The sequence below is a fragment of the Lepisma saccharinum genome, chromosome 18 (assembly GCF_977018435.1).
Source record: "Lepisma saccharinum chromosome 18, izLepSacc3.1, whole genome shotgun sequence".
Classification (NCBI taxonomy): domain Eukaryota; kingdom Metazoa; phylum Arthropoda; class Insecta; order Zygentoma; family Lepismatidae; genus Lepisma; species Lepisma saccharinum.
The window spans coordinates 41,491,868-41,515,218 of NC_139246.1; the positions used below are offsets into that span (position 1 = coordinate 41,491,868).

Genomic DNA, 23,351 nt, shown 5'->3' on the forward strand with positions numbered 1-23,351 from the left:
CGTCTCTTCGCCGTCGATAATATTTCCTTATTTCAGACAGCGTTCCCGCGCGGACCTCTCCGAAAACGAAAAAAATCCATGCTGCTAAAGGCACTGCGATCGGCGACTGGTGGAACTTGAAAAACATTAAGCATGTTCAGAAGCCATTGGCGTAGACAGCCATGGGCTCACCGGGCTCGGGGCCTCCCGAAATTTAACAAAATTACACTGCAGTCAGGCACGTATCTAGAAATATATTTTAGTGGAGGAGGGGAGAGTCCGAACGAAGTGTCTAATAATAATAATAATAATAATAATAATAATAATAATAATAATATCTATTTATTTAAATGATGAGCACGGTTGGACAACCAGGTACATCACTATGTAAAAATTGATCATACAGAATTACAGAATTGGATACATAGTTATAAGTAGTTATAAAATAAAACAGTGGATCCTACAATCTTATACATCAACATAAATTCAAATTATAGGTTTCAACAAGATCAGCTACTAAACCTCTTGCCTTGTTTAGGCATGTGAGAATTGAGATATACCTATGGGAATATCTGGGAATTTTATAAGATATATTATTCAAAAAGTATTCACTATCTATTTGGAAAGTTAAAATCTTCTAAAAAAAATATTCTTTTCATTTTTCTTCTTTCTTCTAACTTAAACATATTCAATTGCGTTAACCATTCAGAATAATGTTGTTCGTAGTAGTTCTTCTTAAACTTTGTCCATAATAACCTGATAAAAAGTTTTTGAACAGATCCGTTTATTGAAGGTGATCTGTGGCTGTGAGAAACCATAATTCATTAGCATATTCAAGAATTGGACGAACTATCGTTTTATAGAGGTATATTCAGGTATCTTCTTCTTGAAAAACTTTCCATGAGAAAAATATGTAACCAAGCATCTTCTTGGCTCTTTTGCAAATTTCTGAAATGTGCTAATGAATATGAGAGAGGAGTCTATTAATATTCCTAAGTCTTTATGGCTGTCACACACTTGAATTTTATTTTGATAAATATAATAGTTGGAGACTATGCAATGACCTTTTTTGTACATCTTAAAACTTTACACTTTTTCAAGTTAATTTCCAGTTCATTAATCTTGCACCAATATGTCATTCTATCGAGATCAGCCTGAAGTTGAGCGACATAATTATTTGTTAAAATACTCTTAAAAATGTGTATATCATCTGCATGTGCTAGATTTAAAACATAGAGTAACATTATTGATAAAACAGCAAATAGAATAATAACATACTTGATTATTTAAACATTATATTATATTATATGCATATGTATAATTATAACATTAATTAAATATGTAAATTAATTAATATTATATTATTATTACATGAATAGGTAAAAAGACAGCATAATATTCGAGATATAACAGCACGTATTCATTTTCTAGCTTACGTGTAGTTAAGATCGGCTAAATTTGTATAAAGGCAACTGGCTAGGCTAGGAAATTAATGTCAAAGGCTAGTTAGTTGAATATTTAATGAAAAAATGGTACATTCAGTAGACGAAAAGTATAGTTCTTGACTAATATTTTATGCATATTATTATAAGCAGTAATGTGCACAAATTAACCTTCAGAATCGTATCCCAATATAATCCTTGCCTTCCAGTAAGTTCGGTGGAAATGAATAACCATCGATTATACAACAATCGCTAAAAAGGTATTTTTCATTATTTAATTTTATTACTTGGTAAATCTTTCGGGGGGTCCGGAACCCCTGGACCCCCCTCCTAAATACGTCCTTGACTGCACTTCTTGGATAAACAAAAGTAGCAAATATTTGACTACAGATTTCGTGATGATTGGAAAACAACAACTGTTGACGGTTGACTGTCGCTTGTTTTCATGATCTGCAAGGGAATGTACCCTTAACCATTCTCAGATTTTTGTATTGTATTCCCTACATTTATGGACTTAACTCCTCGCATTCGAAATAACACAAAAACCTTAATATTTGCCCAAAATTGATTATAAGTAAGGACATGAAGTTTTCGTTTTCTCGTATTTTTCCCTAAATTTCGATGTTATTTTTTACTGCAATTGGAGTTATTTTTCGCGGTTTAGGGCAAAATTCGGTGCTATTAATTTAAAGTCGGTTATGCATTTTTACTGTTCCTTCTGCGCTTAAGATTTTCACATTGTTTTAGTTCTGGAAAGTTGATACAAATTTTAGTTTTAATGACGGCTTACCTTTTTTAAAAATAACCAAATTTCTTCCATTTAGAAACCTATTTAATCTCATCAGCCACTAAATATGAAATGTTTATTGAATGATAACCAAATCTTTCAACTCAATCATACACATCACATTTCCCTAACAATGCCAAAAAAAAATCCTTAAAATATGATTTTGTGTACACACACTTACATGCCCCTCCCCAGAAACACAACAGGTGCTTCTCCCTAGAAATTTTCCTGTTCCTAGGAAACTTCCCTTCTTGGAAGATCCCCTCAGCGAATTATATTTCAGAACGAGGTTAAACACTGTGTAGCCTGTCTGCGCCAAACTGCAATAAATGAAGCGTGACAATCTCTTTTGAGTTTAACTATCATAGGATAGCCTGACGGTAGGAGACTAGCACGTGGAGGGTGACGGATATGCTTTATTTTACTTCGCTTTTCTGCCACTTTGGGCTAATCGCGAAGATATGGATCAATGGTGATAGGATAAAGGGACAATCACAAACGTACGACACAGAACTCGTGAAGAGGATTATCCAGGCGCCAGAGCCTCGTTAGTGTACTACGTGGAAGAGACGTTGAAATTTGGACTCCTTAGAAAGGGTCACGCCTTGTATTAAACACATTTTGTAATTCATACTAAGTGGCGAAATAATGCATCTGTAGCATTTTAATGTGTTTTTTGTTTTTCTCACAAATTGTACATTTTGCCCATTTTGTGTGAAAAACTGCGAAAATCGAAAACTTTTTTCTACGTGAGTTTCATAAGTTCGATAAAATTCTGGTAAGAATTAATGAAATTCGAATGGTGAAATTATAGAGATATTTTATAACAAAAAGTATTGTTTTCTGTGACTTACAGGCCGTAAGTTACATCAATTATTTTGTTATTATTACTATTATTTTTGAAGTAGCATCTAACTATAAAAAACAGCTTTTTGTCCTACATGAATTAATGTTAAGTATACAGTTACACAAATTGTATATAGATATAAACATATGTAAATTACAAATATATGTAATTTTTAAAAAAATAAGTAGTAGTAGTAATAGTAATGTAATAATAATAACAAAAATAAAAACAACAATAATAGCAGCAGTAATAATAATAATAAGTTTCTGTGACTGTGCCCCCCCTTGCGGGCGCCCTTGGGCAAAAGTAATATTTTACGAATACAGTAATCACAGTTGATATAGATAATGACAGATATATCGCAAGTTGTTGGTTCAGTACCAATTTACACCTACAATTTTCCTACACGCGCAATCAAAGCTTAGGTCCCATCGGGAAGAATATTCTAGCTACAGCGCCAACCTCAGCCATGAGGACTCCACAGCAGTACGTTTTTCTGCTTGCTTTCTCTCGCCGACCTGAAGTCTGTTACACTTTTTTCCTGTTGAGGTTTATACCAAATACAAATATTCGATCTTCCTGATCCAATAAAATGCATTTGAGGTCTTTGAAGTTTGTTTTTAAGTCTACTTTATGCACAGATAGGCTAATCGGGACTGGACTTACAGTTTAAAGTGGGATCGGAACCACTATGTGCCTTCACCGAGAATCGAAAGCGGAACCTCTTAATTCTAAGGCGACGACGCTACCACTACGCCATTTGGGCGTTTGTGCTGGTATTGAGAATGTAACATCTGCAATGCCGTCGAATATATGGAAAGTAATTGAATACAGATTGAACGTCTGTCGCGTCACTAAAAGTGCGCCTGTCGATGTGTATTAGGTAGTATAAAGCAATATAAGTTACTGTATTAGTAGAAAAAAACTGAGGAAATAATTTAAGTTAATTGTTTTATTACACTTTTAAACCGGACACCCTGTATTATTTATATTAGAAGAAACTTGGAAGTTGATATATTTAATTAATGCACTAAGACCTACAACAGGCCAAAATATTGTTGCAAGGCTTGACATATTGACTAATTATGAGCAGAAATTTTGAGTACACCTCTAGATAATTTAGCTTAATTTTATAATGTTTTTAGCTAAAGTGAGCTGGCAAATAAATTTATTTGTTTCAAATCAGCTATCCTGTAACATATGCACTATGTTTTTTTGTAACTAACTAACTCTCTAGCCTTCTGAAACACGAGGATTAATGGCTGCAGCAACACAAGCCTTCCATCTGTCCCTATGCTAGGCATCATCAATCCAATCTTTCCCATCTTTACCGATTTCCTTTAGGTCCATCTCAACGTTATCCTCCATCTTCGTCTTGGCCTTCCCACAGGTCTCTTACCATCAGGTTTCCCAACAAGAATCCTGTAAACTCTTCTTTCCTCTCTCATTCGTGCCACATGGCCTGCGCACATAAGTCATCATGATTTAATTATTCTAATAATATCCGGACATGAAATTATGCAGTTCTAAATTATGTAACCTTCTCCACTCACCTGTCTTCTCATCCCTTTTAGGTCCAAATATTTCCTAAGGGTTTGATTTTGTGACTGATAAGAACTAGGGCTCGGAAGTTGATGACCTAAAATTTTCAAAAAATGACGTAAAGAATTTTGTTAAAATTCTTTGAAAGATGGCCTATTTTTTTTAAATGACCTAAATTAATTTTCGCTTTGATAATGAAAGTTTGATTTTTTCATAATTTACAAGAGTGTAGTTGAACAATTCGATAAAACCCGTTGTTTTGTGGTTTAAACTACTGAATGAAAGGTAAGGAAATAAGTACTAATATACTTTGCTTTATTTTTCTTCAAAGTTACATAAAATACACCACAACGTTTTCTGTATAAGTCATTCCACGATACAGTAATCGCCCAGCATCTGGAAATACGGTTGTTTCCCGTACATCAGATTATATTCTTTCAAATATTGTGACTAATTTTACTTTAAAACCACAGATTAAAGCGATAATAGAGGTTATTAAGGGAACCTCAAAGTAGGCTTCACTCAAAGTATTTTAAGTTTGCTGAAAGAAAAATAAATTTTCCACAATAAATCATTTAATGCATTGCCAAACATTGCAGTTTAAATAACATTGTGCATTTCCATTGACCATATTTTCGATTCATGGCGAATTTGCTAAAACGACCACGTCAGGATATTTAAATACATAAATTATGCTAGCAAATACATTTAAAATTCACGGAACAAGAAAGGAGGAGAAAAGTAAGCCTACCAAATTAAGAATAATGCAATAATACGACAAAAATACTAAAAAATGACCTAAAAGCCGAAATAATGTTTTCTGGTTCTAACTGAAGGGAAACAAACAGATTTGAAGTTTAGCATTGTTTTCAAGGCTCAGAAAAAAAAAACCATGATTTGTCATCAATTTCCGAGACCTAGTGATAACGAATTGTCCACGGTTGTTGTGTTATATAAAAAAAACAAACGGTTACTCTTGCTCTCTCTCTCCCTCTCCTCTAAAGTGCACTATATGGAAATCAGTTCTCAGCGTTTACTGTCCAATCTGGACGAGAGTTTTTACAGGATTGGATGGGGACCGAACAGCTCAAACGTACATGTTTATGTTTCGACCAGCCCTCAGGCAGATAAACGGCGGCATTTTCAAAAAAATTGATCCAGTGTTTATTTAAGAACACGGACATAACTTGGAGCTAACTCGGATCGATACAGATTTCTGTTTCCTTCATTCGACCTCAGCTCTTGCTAATAGTTTGGGGTTTCAGATTTTGAGGTTCGTATTAGCTCTTAATCTCCTCTAACTGCTAAATGAATTGAAAGCATCTTAATTTCATGGTGCGACGTGGCATCGAACATTTCGTTGATATTATCAGAAGCAAAGATTTATGGCCGTCCCTATCAGCCTCTGTCCATAAACAACAGATGAGTCGATATAATTTGAACCAAAACCGATTCCTAGATGCTAAATACCAGTTACTGCCGATATAGATTCGTAAATACTTTTGCAGATCTGAAATGATTCCAAATGCTTGATTGTAAATATATCTCTACCAGGAATCAAACCAAAGAATGATATAGAGAAGCAATAGGATGAGACTTGGCGCAGAAAGACTATCTTGTTCATGATTTCTTTAAATTTAGCTATTTAGCGTCGCTTTTGTGTTACTTTTGGCTGATCGCTACCATGAGGATGAGTGATGATATGAAATTGATGAATGGAGACTCACAAGGAACACCCATGTTCACACCGGGATTCGCTCTGCTAAACACTCCGTTATGGAAGTCGTCTCTTTTTCTAAACCCCATTCTTGTTCTCGGCTCGAAACATTTGAAACAGAAGAGACTTTTTAAATAAAACTAATATAATTCTATACGAATCGTTAGAATTCGTTTATACACGAATATGATTATTGGTACATGATTCGATTAATTTCGACCAACCACTATTGTCGTTAACGAAGAATTTGTTTGCCCCGAGAGGAGACGGAGATTTGTCCCGCATCAGTACTAACTTTAATCTTATGATTACAATATTATCTGCATGGTTTCTTCTAGTCTTAAGTAAATTCTTGTATTAACTAAGTTCATGTTATTGTAGCTCTGTAAACAAGAACAGACACACGGAGAGAGGAACAGAGGAAGACGTGATTGCCTAGTCATAGTCGAATCCATTTTTTTAAAATCCGAACCCACAAAAATCCTATTAATGAGCTGAATGGTCACATATCAGAATATACAAAACACATTGTGGGTGGGATACATTCTAAAAGCATATGCACATGTCATCAGATATCAGTTTGCAACTACAGTCGATAGCTAGTGTGATATAGTCGATAATTTGAGAGACAAAACTCAAGAATGGCCATGCGAGTGTAAACATGGCAACATTGTCCTAACACATCTTGACCTACATTCAGAATGGAAGCGAATGTCCCCTCCTCACGCTTGTCGATATGCAGCCAATGTTTCCTATTCGGAATAATCACCGAACTCGAACGTACTTTCAGTCTTCATGTCGAGTGTTATCGTGGGTGTACGCATTCAAGCTCCACTGCATGCAGAATCGGTAGCTCGCGCAAAGCTACACGTGGACCGCTGAAAGATTCAATAAAACAAGAACGCACAGCCCGGAACACGTGGCGCCGCGAGACTGAAACCTTTGTAAAGTTATCATCCTTTAAAGTCGAGTTCTTGCATTGCCTGAAAGTTGAAACAGCACCGAATGGAAACACGAGTACGTAATTTGGTATCAGGCTTTTGGAAGACGTGTTTGAGCAAGTCAAATATTTACTTTTTCATGAAACATTATTTGCATTCAGGTGAATGCAAGACACGTACTTTGTAATATTTCAAGTCTTGTGACAGAACACACATAACTCATTCATGTACATATTATTAGAATTTAGTAAACATAAATAACGTTAATGCTCAACTTACATACATGTCTGGAATATCTTCTGAATCAAGCAACAGGTTTACGAACAATTGAATGCTGATATTCAGGTATGGCAAATTTACAAATCAAATATTCATGCACATCTAACGTGAGGCTTGTTTACAAGACAGTGTAGCAAAGACCTTCTTTATGAAAATCATAATGCTCGATCGTACTTTCTAGCACCATTGGGTCTAAAAAAATCCACTTCCGGTATAACATTACGAGTAACAAATGTGCGTTATAAGAGTTAACATCATCTTGCAGGTTACTTTCAGAATACACTCAATGGCTGCGTTGGCAACATTAACATAAGTGCAAACACAAAAATTGAATTTCAGTGCATCGACTATTAATTACTAGCCGTGACATCTTAACGAGACTCCTATCGATCCTGAGAGAGTGGCGATCTGGCAACACTGGACGCCGCTGCCAGCGCACCTTCGAAAGGCTAGATCGGAGAAACCATCCGTTGCATCTTGCAGGAGGCTTATTGTTCGTTTTACCCATCCATAACGCCAAGTTACTGCCGAAGTAAGAATCACATTGTTTGCTTGATTGTGTCGCTTGCGGTTACAGCTCCCCGAATACTCATGTTTCACTTCTATTCCCTTCAGGAATATTTTTCTTTCCCTTTTTTTTTCTTTTCTGCTGGTAGCGTAGCGTGAAAACTTCTTCGTATCCTACATATTTTATATCCGTTGCACAAAGTTTCCAACGTCTCTTTGTTGTTGGAAGGTTATGTGCAATCAAAAGTTTATACTTCCGTAATAGTATCGTAAAATCTGTAGAAAGTTTGACTAACGTTTAAAAGATCGCTTTCAAATTACTATTTAGCTCATTGACAAAACAAGGACTTTCATGACTTCATTTAATTTAATGAATTCATATTTCTTCCATTTCGGTATTTCTATTTTAAAGTTATAATTAATAACAGTAAAGTTGGTAATAAACTATGAAAAACGTAACATATCTCATAACAACGCTATTGTCAGCATTAAAGTCATTGGGCAAGAGAATAGCTGACATTTTTCAGTTTATTCCGAGTTCATTTTATGCACATGTATGCCAATGGGAACTGGACATACAGTTTAAAGTTGGATGCGAACCACTGTGCAATTGAACCCAGGACCCCTTGATTACTAGGCATAGGAAAGCCAAACTGACATTTGATTTACTTATTACCTAAGATATAAAAATGAGACGAGAGCTAGTAAGTTTGTTCATTATGTTTGGAATGCTTTTGAAGCATAGATAGATGTATTTGTGCTACCGTCAATTGTGTGTGAAAAGTACAGAGAAAACATGTCGCCTTGGTGACCGACACGATATTGGCTTAGGCATGTGTGTTAATTCATCACTTCTAATCATAGTCACGATTTTTACATAGGTGAAACTCTTCTAATTATACCATTCTAGTTTATTTTTCATTGTATAAAGTCTACTCTGATTAATAGTGAAAACTCTCATTGTGACTTCCAAAAATTTCAGCAATTCAAGCACGCTTTCAAAACAATCCTCAGTGGCGGACACACATTCTCAACATTCTTGGTTGATACAAGTGGAAAGTCATTAGCTTTGACCATCTTCTCCCCTTCCCGTTCAGACCGCCTGTTGACTATGCAACCCACATTACGCCACAACGTTTTACAAACGTGAAACCACAGATAAACGTAGTATAGGCAGATGTGGAATTCAGGGAGCAATTTGTGATGCACCCCCCCTCCCCCCTGATTGTTACGTAGAACTTTCTGAAACACTTGAAAGTCCCTACAACCACTTTGGCATTTTGGGGGCCTGTGAGGCCCCTATTTATTTCTGTTAGCAGAGGGACAGAAATTATAACCGAAAATACATACACATATGCATAATAATATAGCAATTACGGATACATTATGTATTAAATTATTTTTGTTAATAAAGAGAATAAAACACACATGTTACACGTTAATTTAAAGTAATTATTCTCATTTCAATTATATGTTATTGATGAAAAACCTGGTATGATATAAACATAAAACTGAACATACATAATGAAATAACAATTTTAAAAAATTGTAAGACTAACTTCACAGTGCGAACGAATATCAGGCGAAGATGTCAGAAAGTTTTAATATTACACAGGAAATCAACACACAAAACATTACCTTTTGATAACACATCGGGCCTCATAAACCTCCATTACTTTTAATGGTTTACTCTATATCTTCATATTAAATATAGTATATTTATTATAATTTGATGAGTGTTGCTTTTAGATAGAAGTAAAAACAAAAAAGGCCCACTTATAGTTAATACGTGCAATATGTTCTACTAGTCTTAGCTTATATACGAGTAGATGATATATGATATGACTTATTTCATCCTGTTGACCATTGTACAATGGTTGTTTTCCACGCATGCTATTGAACATGTCAGTACACTATATTACAGTTAACAATTCTTTTCAAATAGGTACAAGCATATGTGTGTGTTAAGATATTATACATGGCATTAAAATATAATGATTACATTCTAATTGGATTGATTTTGGATTCTTGGAGTTCTCCTTGTTTTCGCTAATATTAGTGCAGGATATGTTTACATTAATTTACATGCAATTAATAGATAAAATCAATGCATACATCCAAATCCTAGGAGTTAATTAAGGGTGTAGCAATTTACAGTTTATTGTCAGGTACTCTTTTACAGAATAAAATCAATGCTATAGTAAGTATTTTTACAAGCTTTTTATACTAGGTAGCTGACTGCATTGTTTTTAAGTCACTTGGGAGGTTATTGAAACAGCGAACAACTGTGTATTTTCGTCCTTTCTCATAGATTAAAGTAACTGTAAAAATAATTTAGTAACTGTAATAGAGTTACTTTTTGAACAGATTAACTGTGCACTCAATTACTTTTAAAAAGGACTTTCCAAAAATTGTTAATGTGCTTAGTTATGCGCAAGAATCGCAAGGAACGTTAATTTTGAAACTTTTCTTTCAGATGTTAGCAGAGCAGAGACAAATGGAAGACACGAAAGCTGCCATCCGAGAACAGGTCGAGCACGGAATGTTGTATGAGCCGTACATGGATGGTGGGATGCTTCCGTACCCAATGGCGGGCCCAATGGGCTTTGGGGGCCACTCAGGAACAGGAGACTTTTCTCTACTAGCAGACATTGATAATCATCCTCACTGGTATCCGTACCTTCAAGTAAGTTTTTCATTTGGGGACGCTAAAGTTTTGCTGTTAAAATTCCAGTTTGTAATATAATACAGTGCCTTTTCGGTCGCCCGTGGAGCGGCAGCTAGCGCGCCGGGCAGTGAGAGCGTGTCAGTCGACAAACTGGATGCAACATCCGCGTAACTGGAACCGCTAGTTATGCAATAAAGTAAGCTCGTACAATTACATTAACAGTTCCGATTAAAATGAGCACGTACCTTGTTACAAGATATGTTGGAAATGTTTGCGCAATCGTCATGTCTTGTTTCTTGGGTAAGGCGACGGGGGGATTTTTTAGGAGTATGTTCCAATCGTGCTCCAACATTGTCTAGTTTCTCCTCAATAAGCACGTTTTACCCTTCGCTTCTTATCAGGAACCCTGTTTCCCTAAATGTGTTCACAAGTTTTCGAATACTGTCTCTGTGTGGAACAGGAACATCTGGGAATTCTCCTGAAAACCCCTTCTAATTTCCCTACAAGAATTCGTTATGACGTAAGAGTCGTACATAAAAATTAGTTGTTTTAAATTTTTAGGTCTAGCGTGGCATTAATAGACTGCAGAAAAGCACCAGTAATACGTAAACTAAAACAAAACAATCTAAAACACTTGTTAACACCTTAACACTTCACAAACACGTACAAACTGAACACCAGCTGTCTGGATACTGAAGCACTGACGCGTCCAATGACAAGTTCAGCGTAAAGCCGTGGGTCTAAATGCCGGCAGACGCATTCTCACTGCTCACTGTCGGGCGCGTTAGCCACCGCTGCACGGGCGACTTGACCGTGAAAAACACTGTACGTACAATCGATGTTACACTTCCAGTGGCGGGTTAACGACCTTCTCTCATAGAGTGTGGCCCGCTAGGTTCATTGAAGATTTGTTGTTAACTTTTAGAAGTAGTTTTAAATATGATCGCTTCATTTTAGAAGTCGGTTCAAGGGGTGATCGCTTAATTTTAGAAGCAGTTTATAAGAGTGATCTCTTCATTTTAGAATTTGTTGCAGAGGCTGATGGCCTGACTTTAATAGTAGTTTCTAAGGGCAGTTGCTTCATTTTAGAAGTCATTTCTAAGGGTGATGGTCTAATATTAGAAGTAGTTTCTAAGGATGATCTCGCGATTTAGAAGCCGTTTCTAAGGATGATCACTTTGGTTTAGAATCTAAGGTGATCACTTGATTTTAGGCGTCAGGGAGAGGTGATTTTTACTCTGATACTGATTCAGGATTTATAATAAATTTTAGACATCGATGGGCTAACGTTAGATGCCAATATGGGAAGCAAACGATCACTATTTACTCATTGCCAATTAAGAACTTAATTTTACTTTTAGGAGATCCCTCCGCCCTGTCTTAGGTTATCACTAAAAAGCTTTATGTCTAATTTATGCCCAGACCGGCTGATGAGAACTGGATCTACAATTTAAAGTGCGATCAGAAATAACTGTGCTGTGTCTCCAATAGGGATCGAACCTGGGACTCCTTGATTACAAAGCATCTTGGGATCTTCATACTGTCCTTTGGAAAATAGTTTAGTTTAGTTTAGTTTATTTGCATCCAAGGACTATCGTGTGAACAAATAACAGTACATGGTAATATAGGACATGTCAATACATTACAATACAATACGAATAGATCTTACACATACAAATACAAAATACATAGCCAAAAATTGTAAAAATTGAGTCTTACTCGGATATTATATCCAAATCACGAGAAAAAAGCATAACATGAGGAGATATAAAACAGTACAGCATACTAGGTGACACTAATTATCCAGGTTCCTTTTGTTATTTAAATTTATAAGAAGAATATGTGATAATAAGAATATGTGAAAATAAGAACTTTCAAGTCAAAAACTGAAGAATGAAGGATATTTCTACTGGGGCAGAAGTCCAATAGCTCTAGCTCTTCCTCAAATATGCATTCAATGCTAACAGAAGCAAAAAAAACGGAATTTGTGGATTTAAGTTATTGTTACATATGTGTGTGTGTGTGTAATGGTGTGTATGTATGTGTAACTGCCATGTAGGATACTTAGTAAAGCTGGAATAAACGAAACTTTAGGCACCTGTCATGTCTGTAAACCATCTATATCTGAGGAACTGCTACAGCCAGTTCTGTCTGTCAGCGAGAGAAACCAGGTAACATCATGTGGTCGTTCCATATCTCATATATCAATAAAGTTGACTGGACTTTGCAAATACTGGTCACACGTTCTATGAACAGTTTCCATCGTATACTGATTTTTTAAAGATATCTATCTCATGGGGAGGAAATTGTCCTCTCCATTCACCTTAGTTGAAAACTTGAGAAGTGAAAACTTGCTAAGACATCTTCATGAACAACAAATGCCATCTTGAATGTGCAACAATCACAATGCTCCTATGGTGGGAGATGAAAAAAGAAAGTCTACACCTTGGTATAACATGCAGATGGAACTCCACCCATGCAAAAGCAGCGCGAACAAGTTTTAAATCTTGGTTTAACATTATATGTTTGTTATTAATAGTAACTGCTGCTTATAGTTTCAAACGGTTGGCTTGATGCCTAAACACACACTCACACATGTTATTGAAAAATGTTGTTCACCCGTGTGTCCACAGTCAAAGTTCGTAGTGTTCCAAGGGGACACTCTGTGTGTATGTAAATTGTTTTCTCAAATCTAAAGTTTTTGGGGCTGCTGCATTCTGTAGTCTTGGAGTGACATGGCCACCCTGTAATAATGTAAATAATTAATAAATATTCTTGAACTCAATTGAATAATCATTCACAAATCATGATTTTTAGTATCGCATCGACTCCACGTTCCTTCTATTTCAGGCACCTACCCCTGGGCCTTCATATATGAGTCATCCAATGATGAGGCGGCCTGAGATGAATAAAATGCCAGTGCCCAATTGGCCACCGCAGTATCCTGACATAGGAAGGATGCGGAATTCACCACAAGGTACATAGATTATCTACATAGCTCTTATTACAACTTTGAGAGTATATTCATGGATCATGTTTGGTTATTTAAATGACACATGAAGAAACTAATGAAACAGCAACTGTGCCTATCTGTTACAAGAGTCAAATGAAAATCTTAAAAGTCCAATAAAAATTGCTGGGCATACTGCATACAGCTCAAATTTACATGAGGTATGAACTGTTATTTACAAAACAACCTCGAGGCTGCAACACTAATCAAGTGAGTTTCAAAACGCCATTTTTGTTATTTTAAAGATGGCGTCTCCTCTACACACTTATACCAGTGAAGAAGAGTGGTTTCTTGCCCTCTGTCAGCCTAAAACTTACAGAAATTTATTGGCAAATGAAAATTCAATATCTCTGTGCATGCTTACCACACCAGAAGTTTACCTATGGAGCAGAAAGTTCTACAATGGCCTCAGTTCGCAGGTAGATGGGTGGACAGGCCTTCGCAGTGGCTCATAAGTGACTTGAACCCCAAATACTTATTCTTCTTAAGGTATACAGACACTAACTCAAAGTTGAAAATATATGTAGATCAGCGATAGGTCTGTGCTAAAATGCAGCAAATTTGTGCAACCCTACATACAGAAATCTACTAGATAAGAAAAAAACAAATTAAGGGTTTCATTTGACTCTCCCTTGTATGATGCTGCCATAATTTCATGGAAGATTTATCTATATGTAGTTACTATGTTTTAATTTACATAAATATGAATATTAATATTAGGGCTGAGCTAACAACACTCTGAACTGATAATGATACTGCTGCTGACACCCTTACTGATACCAATACAATACATGAAAATTGTAACAATTCGCAACAGTTCAGAATATTTATAAATTTTAGTATAAACATTTTCCACTGGGACACTACCACAGCAATGTACCCAAGTTTTGTTTTAAAATATTCCTAATCACACAAGATATACCAGGTGTCCGAGAAGCCTTTGTATGAAAACAAAAACTAACTGTATTCGCTATATGCAACATAGACATGAAAAAATGGTACCAAAATGTTTCAATTTCTATTCAAGTTTTTTTTTTGTTTCATGTTCCTGTAACGTTGCAGTAGTGTAGCAGTGCCAGTGTCCAGCAAACCGGAAATGTATACAAATCAGGAAAAAGCTGAATATGTACTGTGGTTTCACGAGAGCAGGTCACAAAAAACAGTGTAGAGAGAGTTTCAAACATTGTACGGTAAGGTGCCGCCCGATGGTAGGAGCATTAAGTCGTGGTATGACAAGTTCAAGACCACAGGATCTGTTGCTGATGCACCGAGAAGTGGCCGACCAACAACCTCAGACGAAAGGGTGGAAGATGTCAGAGTGGCTTTTGTGCGCAGTTCGAAGAAATCCGTGCGTACGGCCCCACGTGAATTACAGATGCCAAAAAGGTTCTGTTCATCATGTGTTACACAAACGTTTACTGTTTCGTGCATACAAAGTGCAAATCCTGCAGGCTTTGTTGCCCAATGACGGCAAACGTCAGTTTAACTTTGCGGTGAAAATGTTATCACGCATTGACGCTGATAATGACTATCTGGAACATGGTGCTTTTTCAGACGAGGCGGTCTTTCATGTCAGTGGTTTAGTGAATAGACACAACATCTGGGGTAAAAGAGTCCCTTCATGAGGTGAGGGAGTCGACCATGGGCAGCCCGAAGTTGAATGTTTGGTGCGTGCTGCTGCATGACAGAATAATCGGACCATTCTTTTTCTGTGAGGACACCGTAACATCTGGAGTGTATCTCGACATGTTGCAATTGTTTGCTGTTCCTTAATTGCTAGAATACCACCCAGATGTTATCTTTCAACAAGACGGTGCACCGCCACATTAGAGTCTGGAGGTTTGTTCTTACCTTGATCAGACATTTCCTGGAAAATGGATTGGTCGAGATGGACCGACAGCGTGGCCTGCACGATCTCCAGACATAACCCCTTTAGATTTTTTTCTATGGGGTTATGTGAAAGACAATGTCTACAGAACTCGTGTATCCGATCTTGCAACTCTGCAACAACGGATAACCCAAGTCATTACATCAATCCCTCCTGTGATGTTGGCTAATGTATGGCAAGAAGTTGAATTTCAACTAGATGTACACCGTGCTACCAAGGGTGCTCACGTGGAGATTTATTTATTTATTTCCTATTGCCAGTAAAACTTGAATAGTTTCCGAACATTTTGGTACCATTTTTTCATGTCTATATTGCATATAGCGGATACAGTTAATTTTTGTTTTCATACAAAGGTCTTCTCGGACACCCGTTAGTAATCTTATCATAAAATCCATTTTTCCAATGTTGTCGTAAAAGTGGTGAAAATTATGCATAATATCAGTTTTTTTTGGGAAGGGTGAGGCATTTCTGCAGACTGTGTAGAACGATGAAATTCCAACCAATACTTTTTCTATAAATCGGGTCAGCCATAATTAATATATTTTCTTTCTTCCTAGCAGGTAATAAAAATTCCTGTATCTATTTGCAAAAGAAATTTAGATTCTTCAATGCAGTAACCGACGTGCTTCTTATCTGTGCACATATAATGCAGAGCAGTATGAGATGCTCCAGTTCTCTCTTATTTTTTTTTTCTCCTGGAGAATCACAGTAATCCAGGAGAAGCAAATCTGAAGCTTATGTATACGGTTTGTGACAGATTCCAAGAATTGCTTAGTAGCAGCAGCTGTGAAGCTTCCAAACTCTTATATCAAATAGGTACAATGGATAATCTTGAGGGTTTAAAACATGGGTAGTTAAAGCATGGCACTAGCACCATCCATGACCAAAATTTGAACATTTGGAGTTTACAATGTAGAAAATGAGAACTCATTGAATTACAAATTATGCAGCTATATGCCTACTAGGAGTCAGTTTTATTTCTTCATTCCCTCGGAATGAAGTCCTAATTTCATTTAATTACAAAATAAAATGATTCGTGGTCATATAATCATCAGTAATGATAATACAGAGCATGGCCGTATTTAGAGGGGGGTTTCTAGGGTCCAAACCCCACCCCCCCCGAAACTTCTGACATGTTGCATTAATGGATGTTCAGAAACCAAAATCTGTAACAAATTTTCAATTTTTTTTTCGAAGCATCACAAAAATACAAGGAGACAATGTTGAAACGATCGAGCTACAATTTTCATACATTTGGAATTCTGAAAGTTGAGTGAAACAGGATTTATTCTCGGAATCGCAGCCCACCGGCGACTCCTCCATTATCACTTCTGCTGTCATCTTTCCAGTGTTGTTCCTGCGTCACAAGGAATATAGACTGAAGATTCCCTTATGATTGTCCCAAAATTCCCTTTCCAGCTTTTAAATTCCCCGTCCGATAAAGTCGAAAATAAATCCCCCTTGATAGGAATTCAAACCTAGTACCTCCAGATTCGTAGCGCATTACGTTCGCTATTGAGGTTACAATCCATGCACCAGGCTAAGCTTTTAAAGAGAATAACTGGTTCCACACTTTTCAAAATTCCAAAAATTTAATTTTAAAGTCAAACAACAAAAACTTTATGACTAAAATTTCCATCTAACTTTTAAAGTTTTTTCTTGAAGGTATCTAAAGTTTAATGACGAAGTAAAATAATTGTGCATTACAGTACACACTGTATGAAACGTAAAAAAAACAAAAAGAAACTTATGCTGGATATTCACTCATCTGCTGGATTGAGTAAGCCCCCTCAAGGATATAACAATAATATAATAATAATAATTATTAGTATTATTATTATGGAATAAAATTGTTTTATTATTATGAAATTTTAATTATTATTGTACAATTATTATTATTATTTCTATTATTCAAATTTCTGGCGACGCCCTGGGAATAATTATGAATGAACCCCCCCCCCCCCCGAAAATTTTTCCTACCTACGGCCATGATACAGAGTGATCCATTGAAGTGTAGACTGCTACGTCTACAATCAAGGTGCTCGCGGCCGTATGTTGGCACTACAGACTGTCCGTGCATCAAGCACGCAAGTTTCCGTAACAAGTTTAAAGAGTGATTTTTTTACTTAACAATTTATGAAAGAAGGTGCTGAAACTGGCCGTCTTCATTGTCCACACATTTTTGACATTTCTTGTATAATCAGATATGGTTACTCCAACAATTCAAGATAACCTTTTGTTGTAAATGATAGTGACAAATTAGCTTACTTGCTTGATTTGGTTTATTTTACTTCGCTTTTCTGTAACTTTTGGCTAATCGTGAAGATGAGGATGAGTAATGACACGATAAAATTGATGAAGGAACATTCACAAAGAACACCCGTACCCAGGCTGGGATTTGAACCTGGTACCCCTGGACTGTGCTGACTACTTGACCATGGAGGTCAGCTAACAAATTAGCACCTACTCTTCTGCTAGAGTTGTAAAAATATGGAAGTTTTTTTCCTCACAGAATGTATTTAATTATAAGTGTAGCTTAGCATCTTGGACAGGAGCATAACCAACAGGCTCTGCAATCTTCTGAAACCTTCAGTTGTGTGCCCCTACTTGTTAAAAAAAACAATCCTTTTCTGAAATATAATTCATGCCAACATTATATTAAGTATGAAAACTACATACATGCAATTGGAATCTATTTAAAAAAGAATTGGTGCAAAGGTTAATAATGCAAAACACAAACTATATAAAATTTTATATTACAATTATAGCTATATGAAAACACTCATGTTACTACAAAAATTACGATTTTGTTCAATGCCCATTAACAGTCTTCTGCAAATCCATGTATTAGTTCGCTCAAGTCTTGTTTTCAAGCCTGTAAGGTGGCTTAATAGCATAATGCCATTCAATCTCAATCTTGTCACTGAACTTTTCAAATAATTTTTAATAAATTTTGGTATCAAAAACATCTGACGAATGCACCACAGGTAGGGTCAAATACAGGATATAAGCCATGGATACAGGAATGCTACTAGCAAGCATTTTGCTTTTCATCTAGGGGGAATTCTGAGGATGATAAATGCTCTATAGTTTCTTGTTGTAAAACGTTTTATGAAAAATGATTACTCTGATACTAGAAAAAAATATTTAAAAAAGTAGCAATAAAACTGAGTCATGACTTCTGCATTCCTCACCCCCTCCTCCGTGCACCATGCGTGTTGTTGGGTGTTATTTACACCCATAATCTTGTAGTAGTCCTGCGCCATGGCCATGCGGTCTAAGGCACCAGGCTTTGGGCTCAGTCTATGGGACGCATGCTGGTTCAAGTCTCCTGGGGGATGCATACCAACTCTTTTCTTGTAAGATTTCGGCCAGTGTATGGGATCGGTGGCCACCCACCACCGTGAGGAAATTGGGGAGCTATGAACGAGTAGTAGTGTAACGCCGTCATGGAAACCTATGACTGGGGGTTCGTCATGCTCACCACACAGTAACTGGTCGGATGATTGCCTATTGAGGTATGTGGGAGTGAGACTGGCAGTCGGTAAGTAGGTCCTATTGCACCATGGTTTTAATCCTGTAGTAAGTTTGTAAGCTGAAAATTAACTCGCACAGTATGTTACAGAGCAGACCGTAGAGTTTTGACTAGAGCTGAGCCCAGCGGCGGCGCCAGGATTATTCATCTAGGGGTGCTGAGGGGGTGCGGAAAGAAATTTAGGGGGTGCGATTCTGAAAATAAGGAAAACATTAAACACACATGCAACCTTTCAAAACTGGGCGAGCAAGGTGCCAAAATGGGGGGGGGGGCAAGGACAGTTTACTTTCCCTTGGTAAATAAGGCTAAGCATAGTGCAGGGGCAAAAATAGCAAAAAATGGGGGGCAACTGCATCCCTAATCGCCGCCACTGATTAACATAAATTCCTGACTGAAATTAAAATATATGTGAAATATATAACTTTAGATTGACATTAATTTTCCAGGGATGCTGCCCCCCTCCCCCTGGACGTCCATGATGATATGTATTAAGTCTTCTACTCCAATAAAGTGGTCATGCAGTGTAAACATTCAGATACACGTTGCAGTCATATTGAACTATGTAGTGAAATACAAAATAAAATCATCCTGCCCTTAAAAACACAATTTTTGAACCTTTTCAATGTAACCAATGGAGGTACAAAATACATAGTCCATTATACCTTCCATCTGCCACAAGACAAAATGCAAAAAGCACAGCAACTGTGTCATCTTTAAAATGCCTTCTGCTGCACTATCCCCAACAACCAACTGCAAATTTCTTCGTGAACATTGGGCCTCTTCATAATAGTTTTTGAAAAAGCTTGAAATGGCACCTTTACTAGACATGTTACGTGAAACAAATACATAGAATGTATTAAGAAGAAAACTACCCTTCATGTTACAACTTGCATTAAATAATTTCCCGATCACGACCTGGTGATACCTTAAAAGCAGCTGAATCTTTTGCTCCAGTGTAAGGAAGAATAAGGTGCAAGGCGGAAAACAAACAGTTTATCAACAATGCAAAAAAGAGAAAAACATAACTCACATTAAGCTATAGGCAATTATCAAAAACGATGAATGGACCACTTGGAGAAACAAAAGAAGAAAACATTCATAACAATGTTAACAAAATAAAAAAAAAAACGAGTGCTGATCTTTACAGAGGCTGCCGCCAGTACAGAACAGTATCGGCACCTCTGTATGCCTGTTGCATACATGCTATAATGTTTGTTCTAAATACTGGAAGCATGACTAAAAATAACCAATTACACAACCACAATACAAGGGGGAAAGATGATTATTACCAGAACCAACACAGACTCAATATCTCAAAACAATCATCAATGAATGCCGGAAAAATATTCTACAACCAGCTGCCTCATGACATAAAACTGATATCTCCAAAAGATAAACAAATACAAACAATAAAAAAATATTTGACAGAGAGAGCTCTCTACAGTATCAGAGAATTCATGGAACAAGACAATACAAGGCCAATGTACTAAAAAATATGTATTTTAATTGTATTCTTATTTCAATTATGCAACAATGATAATGTGTTTTTATTTTTATTGTAGTGTAATGAAGTGTATTTTTAAATTTTTACTTTGGTGTAGTGATGTAATGTACTACACAATGTTTCTTCTTTTTTGTTATGATGTACTTAACTAATTATGATTTCATTATGTATCTTGACGTTTTCCATGCCCTTTTAATCAAGGGTCAACGGAAGAAAATAAAATTCAAAATTCAAATTCAAAATAATGGTCTTACGTGCTCAATATGATGACATGACATAATATTACATATTAATGTTAGTGTTTTCAATTGAACATAGGGGGTGCTGAAATGGGTGACGAAGAAAATTAAGGGGCATACAAGCATTCTCTCGCGGCCCCCTGGCGCCACCCTTGGCTGAGCCGATACCACTTTGAAACGATACCTATACTGATGCCAATACTCTTACCGATTTCCACCAATACCAATACTGATACATGAAAATTGTAATAATTAAAATTTGTTCAAAATATTGTTCAATCTTGGTGTGTAATTATTCTTCTCCAATTATATGCATCAATTAACCAAGAAACTTACTTTAGAATATTCAAGAATTACACCAGAATATTAAAATAGGTGCTATGTAATAAGAAAATTACCATTTTGCTGCAAGATAAAAATAAAGTTTGAATTTTTCATAATTTCCAGGATAATTAGATTCCGGGAAAGTGTTGCGTGACATTTTTGCAGAGCCAGTGAAAGACCAATATGACAGAAAAGTATTGGTTGGTATCAGTAGATGAATTCCAACTGATACTTTCCGATACTGATACATCGGTATCGGTTCATCCCTAGTCTCACCTAATTATGTGGGATTCAAGAATACATTAAAGTGTAATATTCATATTGACTCTTTCTTGCAGCATCGCCCTATCCCATCCGGCACCCAATGCCCAACCAGTATCCAAACAGCCTTGGAATGCAGCCACAAGGTCAGGATCCATCCATGATGGCCCAGAGTCACCAATTCGCCATGTTTCCCTCGCCAGGAGTGGCTAGGGTAGAAAGCACACCAATGCCTGCAACAACAATCAAGGATGAGGTATCATTTTGAATGCTTGACAAACAACAATGCTTTGTGTAATGATAAATTTAAAAATTAATGTAATAGAGAAATTTTCAAATTAGTGATATAGGGACATTCCATGAAAAGTGATCCTTCTCCATGTACAAAACAAAGTGAATTAATATGGAATTTTTTATTGTTTTTAATTGCATTAAAATTTAGATGTTTGTGAATGCATGCAATTTACACATGTCAGCAATAGAAGTTACTAGCATCTGCAGCATATATGCTTCACAGACAAATGAAGTCAAAATTTGCTACATTTTTAAAGCATCACACATGTAATGCACTTTTGTTAATGCTTATCCTGCATTCAGGATACTCAAGTTTTTCATTTGTTAGAAGACACCACAAAGTACCTCATGATTCTATGAAATCTGTTCATTATGAATATTTTAATCCAATCACATATTTAGAACCTTACATTTTGTGTGTGAAATGTCACATACGTAATGCTGGGATGTCCATACAGGAGAATAAAATTAGAACAATATAGATAAATGGTACAGCATAATGCTGGTATATTTTAGGGATATATTTCCACATGAAACTTCCACATACACAACAATATTTTCATGACACCTGTATAAATTGTTACCAATTTTTAATTTATGGTCACTTTGGTGCTACTATACCTTTACCTTACAGTATAATCAGACAACGTACTCCTGCAATTATAACAACTGAACTTATTTATATAATTTATGCCTGGTAAAAGTATAGAGTCCGGCAATATATATCTACCACTTTCAAAGGTTAATATTCCCTACATCCACGCAGTAGGGATGAAACTGAGCATGATAGGTAAGAGCACAAGGGATGCCATTTCTGTAGCAGTGAAGCGTTGGACCCCTGAACACCCTGCTTTTGTGGTAGAAGCAAGCGTACTTCAAAAGTAATCATTCTATGCTAACTCTGAAGCATATATTTCGACAGCAGTTTAACACTGGAAGACAGGGAAGAGTACCAGAACGACACACGATGTGGAGGCCTGTAGTTTATTTTCAACAAAACAGGGCAACTACACATACCGCTTGAGAAACAATGGCAATATTACATAATGTGCTTGCAGGCAGAATCGTCTCACTTGTCCGGAACATAGTGTGGCCTCCAAGATCACCCCATCTGTCTACCTCCGAATTTTTTCTCTGCGGGTGGGTACCTCGACAGTCGAGTTTTTGAACACATATCCCTAGCTTAGAGACCCTGAAGAGAAGATTTAGGGAAGAAGTCCATAAAAAAATCCACCTGCAATGCTGGTGTCTGTAATGGATAATTTTGTTTCTTGATTCCAAGAGTGTACAATAGGTGTCTATCTACCTGATGAGATTTTAAAAAAAAATTAAAGGTAGTGAACAGTGTTTTGTAATTGTGTTACAAATGGTATTATATATTAACTATTAATTACCCCTATCTTGTTTTACATTAGCTGTATTGTTTCACTATAGGAAATATACTAAAATAGTAGATATATTTTGCCAGACCCGATACTAAAATAATGCTTTGAGGTTTGTGGAAGGTTTCAGATGATAAAACAATTATGAGTACAAATAGAAATTCATGTTTGCATACGCAAAACAGTTTGAATTTATAATTAAGAC

General features: G+C 36.3%; 1 protein-coding gene across 2 annotated transcripts in view; it reads left to right on the forward strand.

Annotated features, from left to right (window-relative positions):
• LOC146002024 (uncharacterized) overlaps window positions 1–23,351 on the forward strand; it is a 132,731-nt gene that overhangs the window by 89,148 nt on the left and 20,232 nt on the right. For both annotated transcript variants that reach the window (XM_083139732.1, XM_083139733.1), the window contains 3 exons: window positions 10,518–10,727; window positions 13,560–13,686; window positions 21,548–21,726. In XM_083139732.1, coding sequence (XP_082995858.1) covers window positions 10,518–10,727; window positions 13,560–13,686; window positions 21,548–21,726 — 516 coding nt within the window. The remainder of the gene's footprint in view (window positions 1–10,517; window positions 10,728–13,559; window positions 13,687–21,547; window positions 21,727–23,351) is intronic.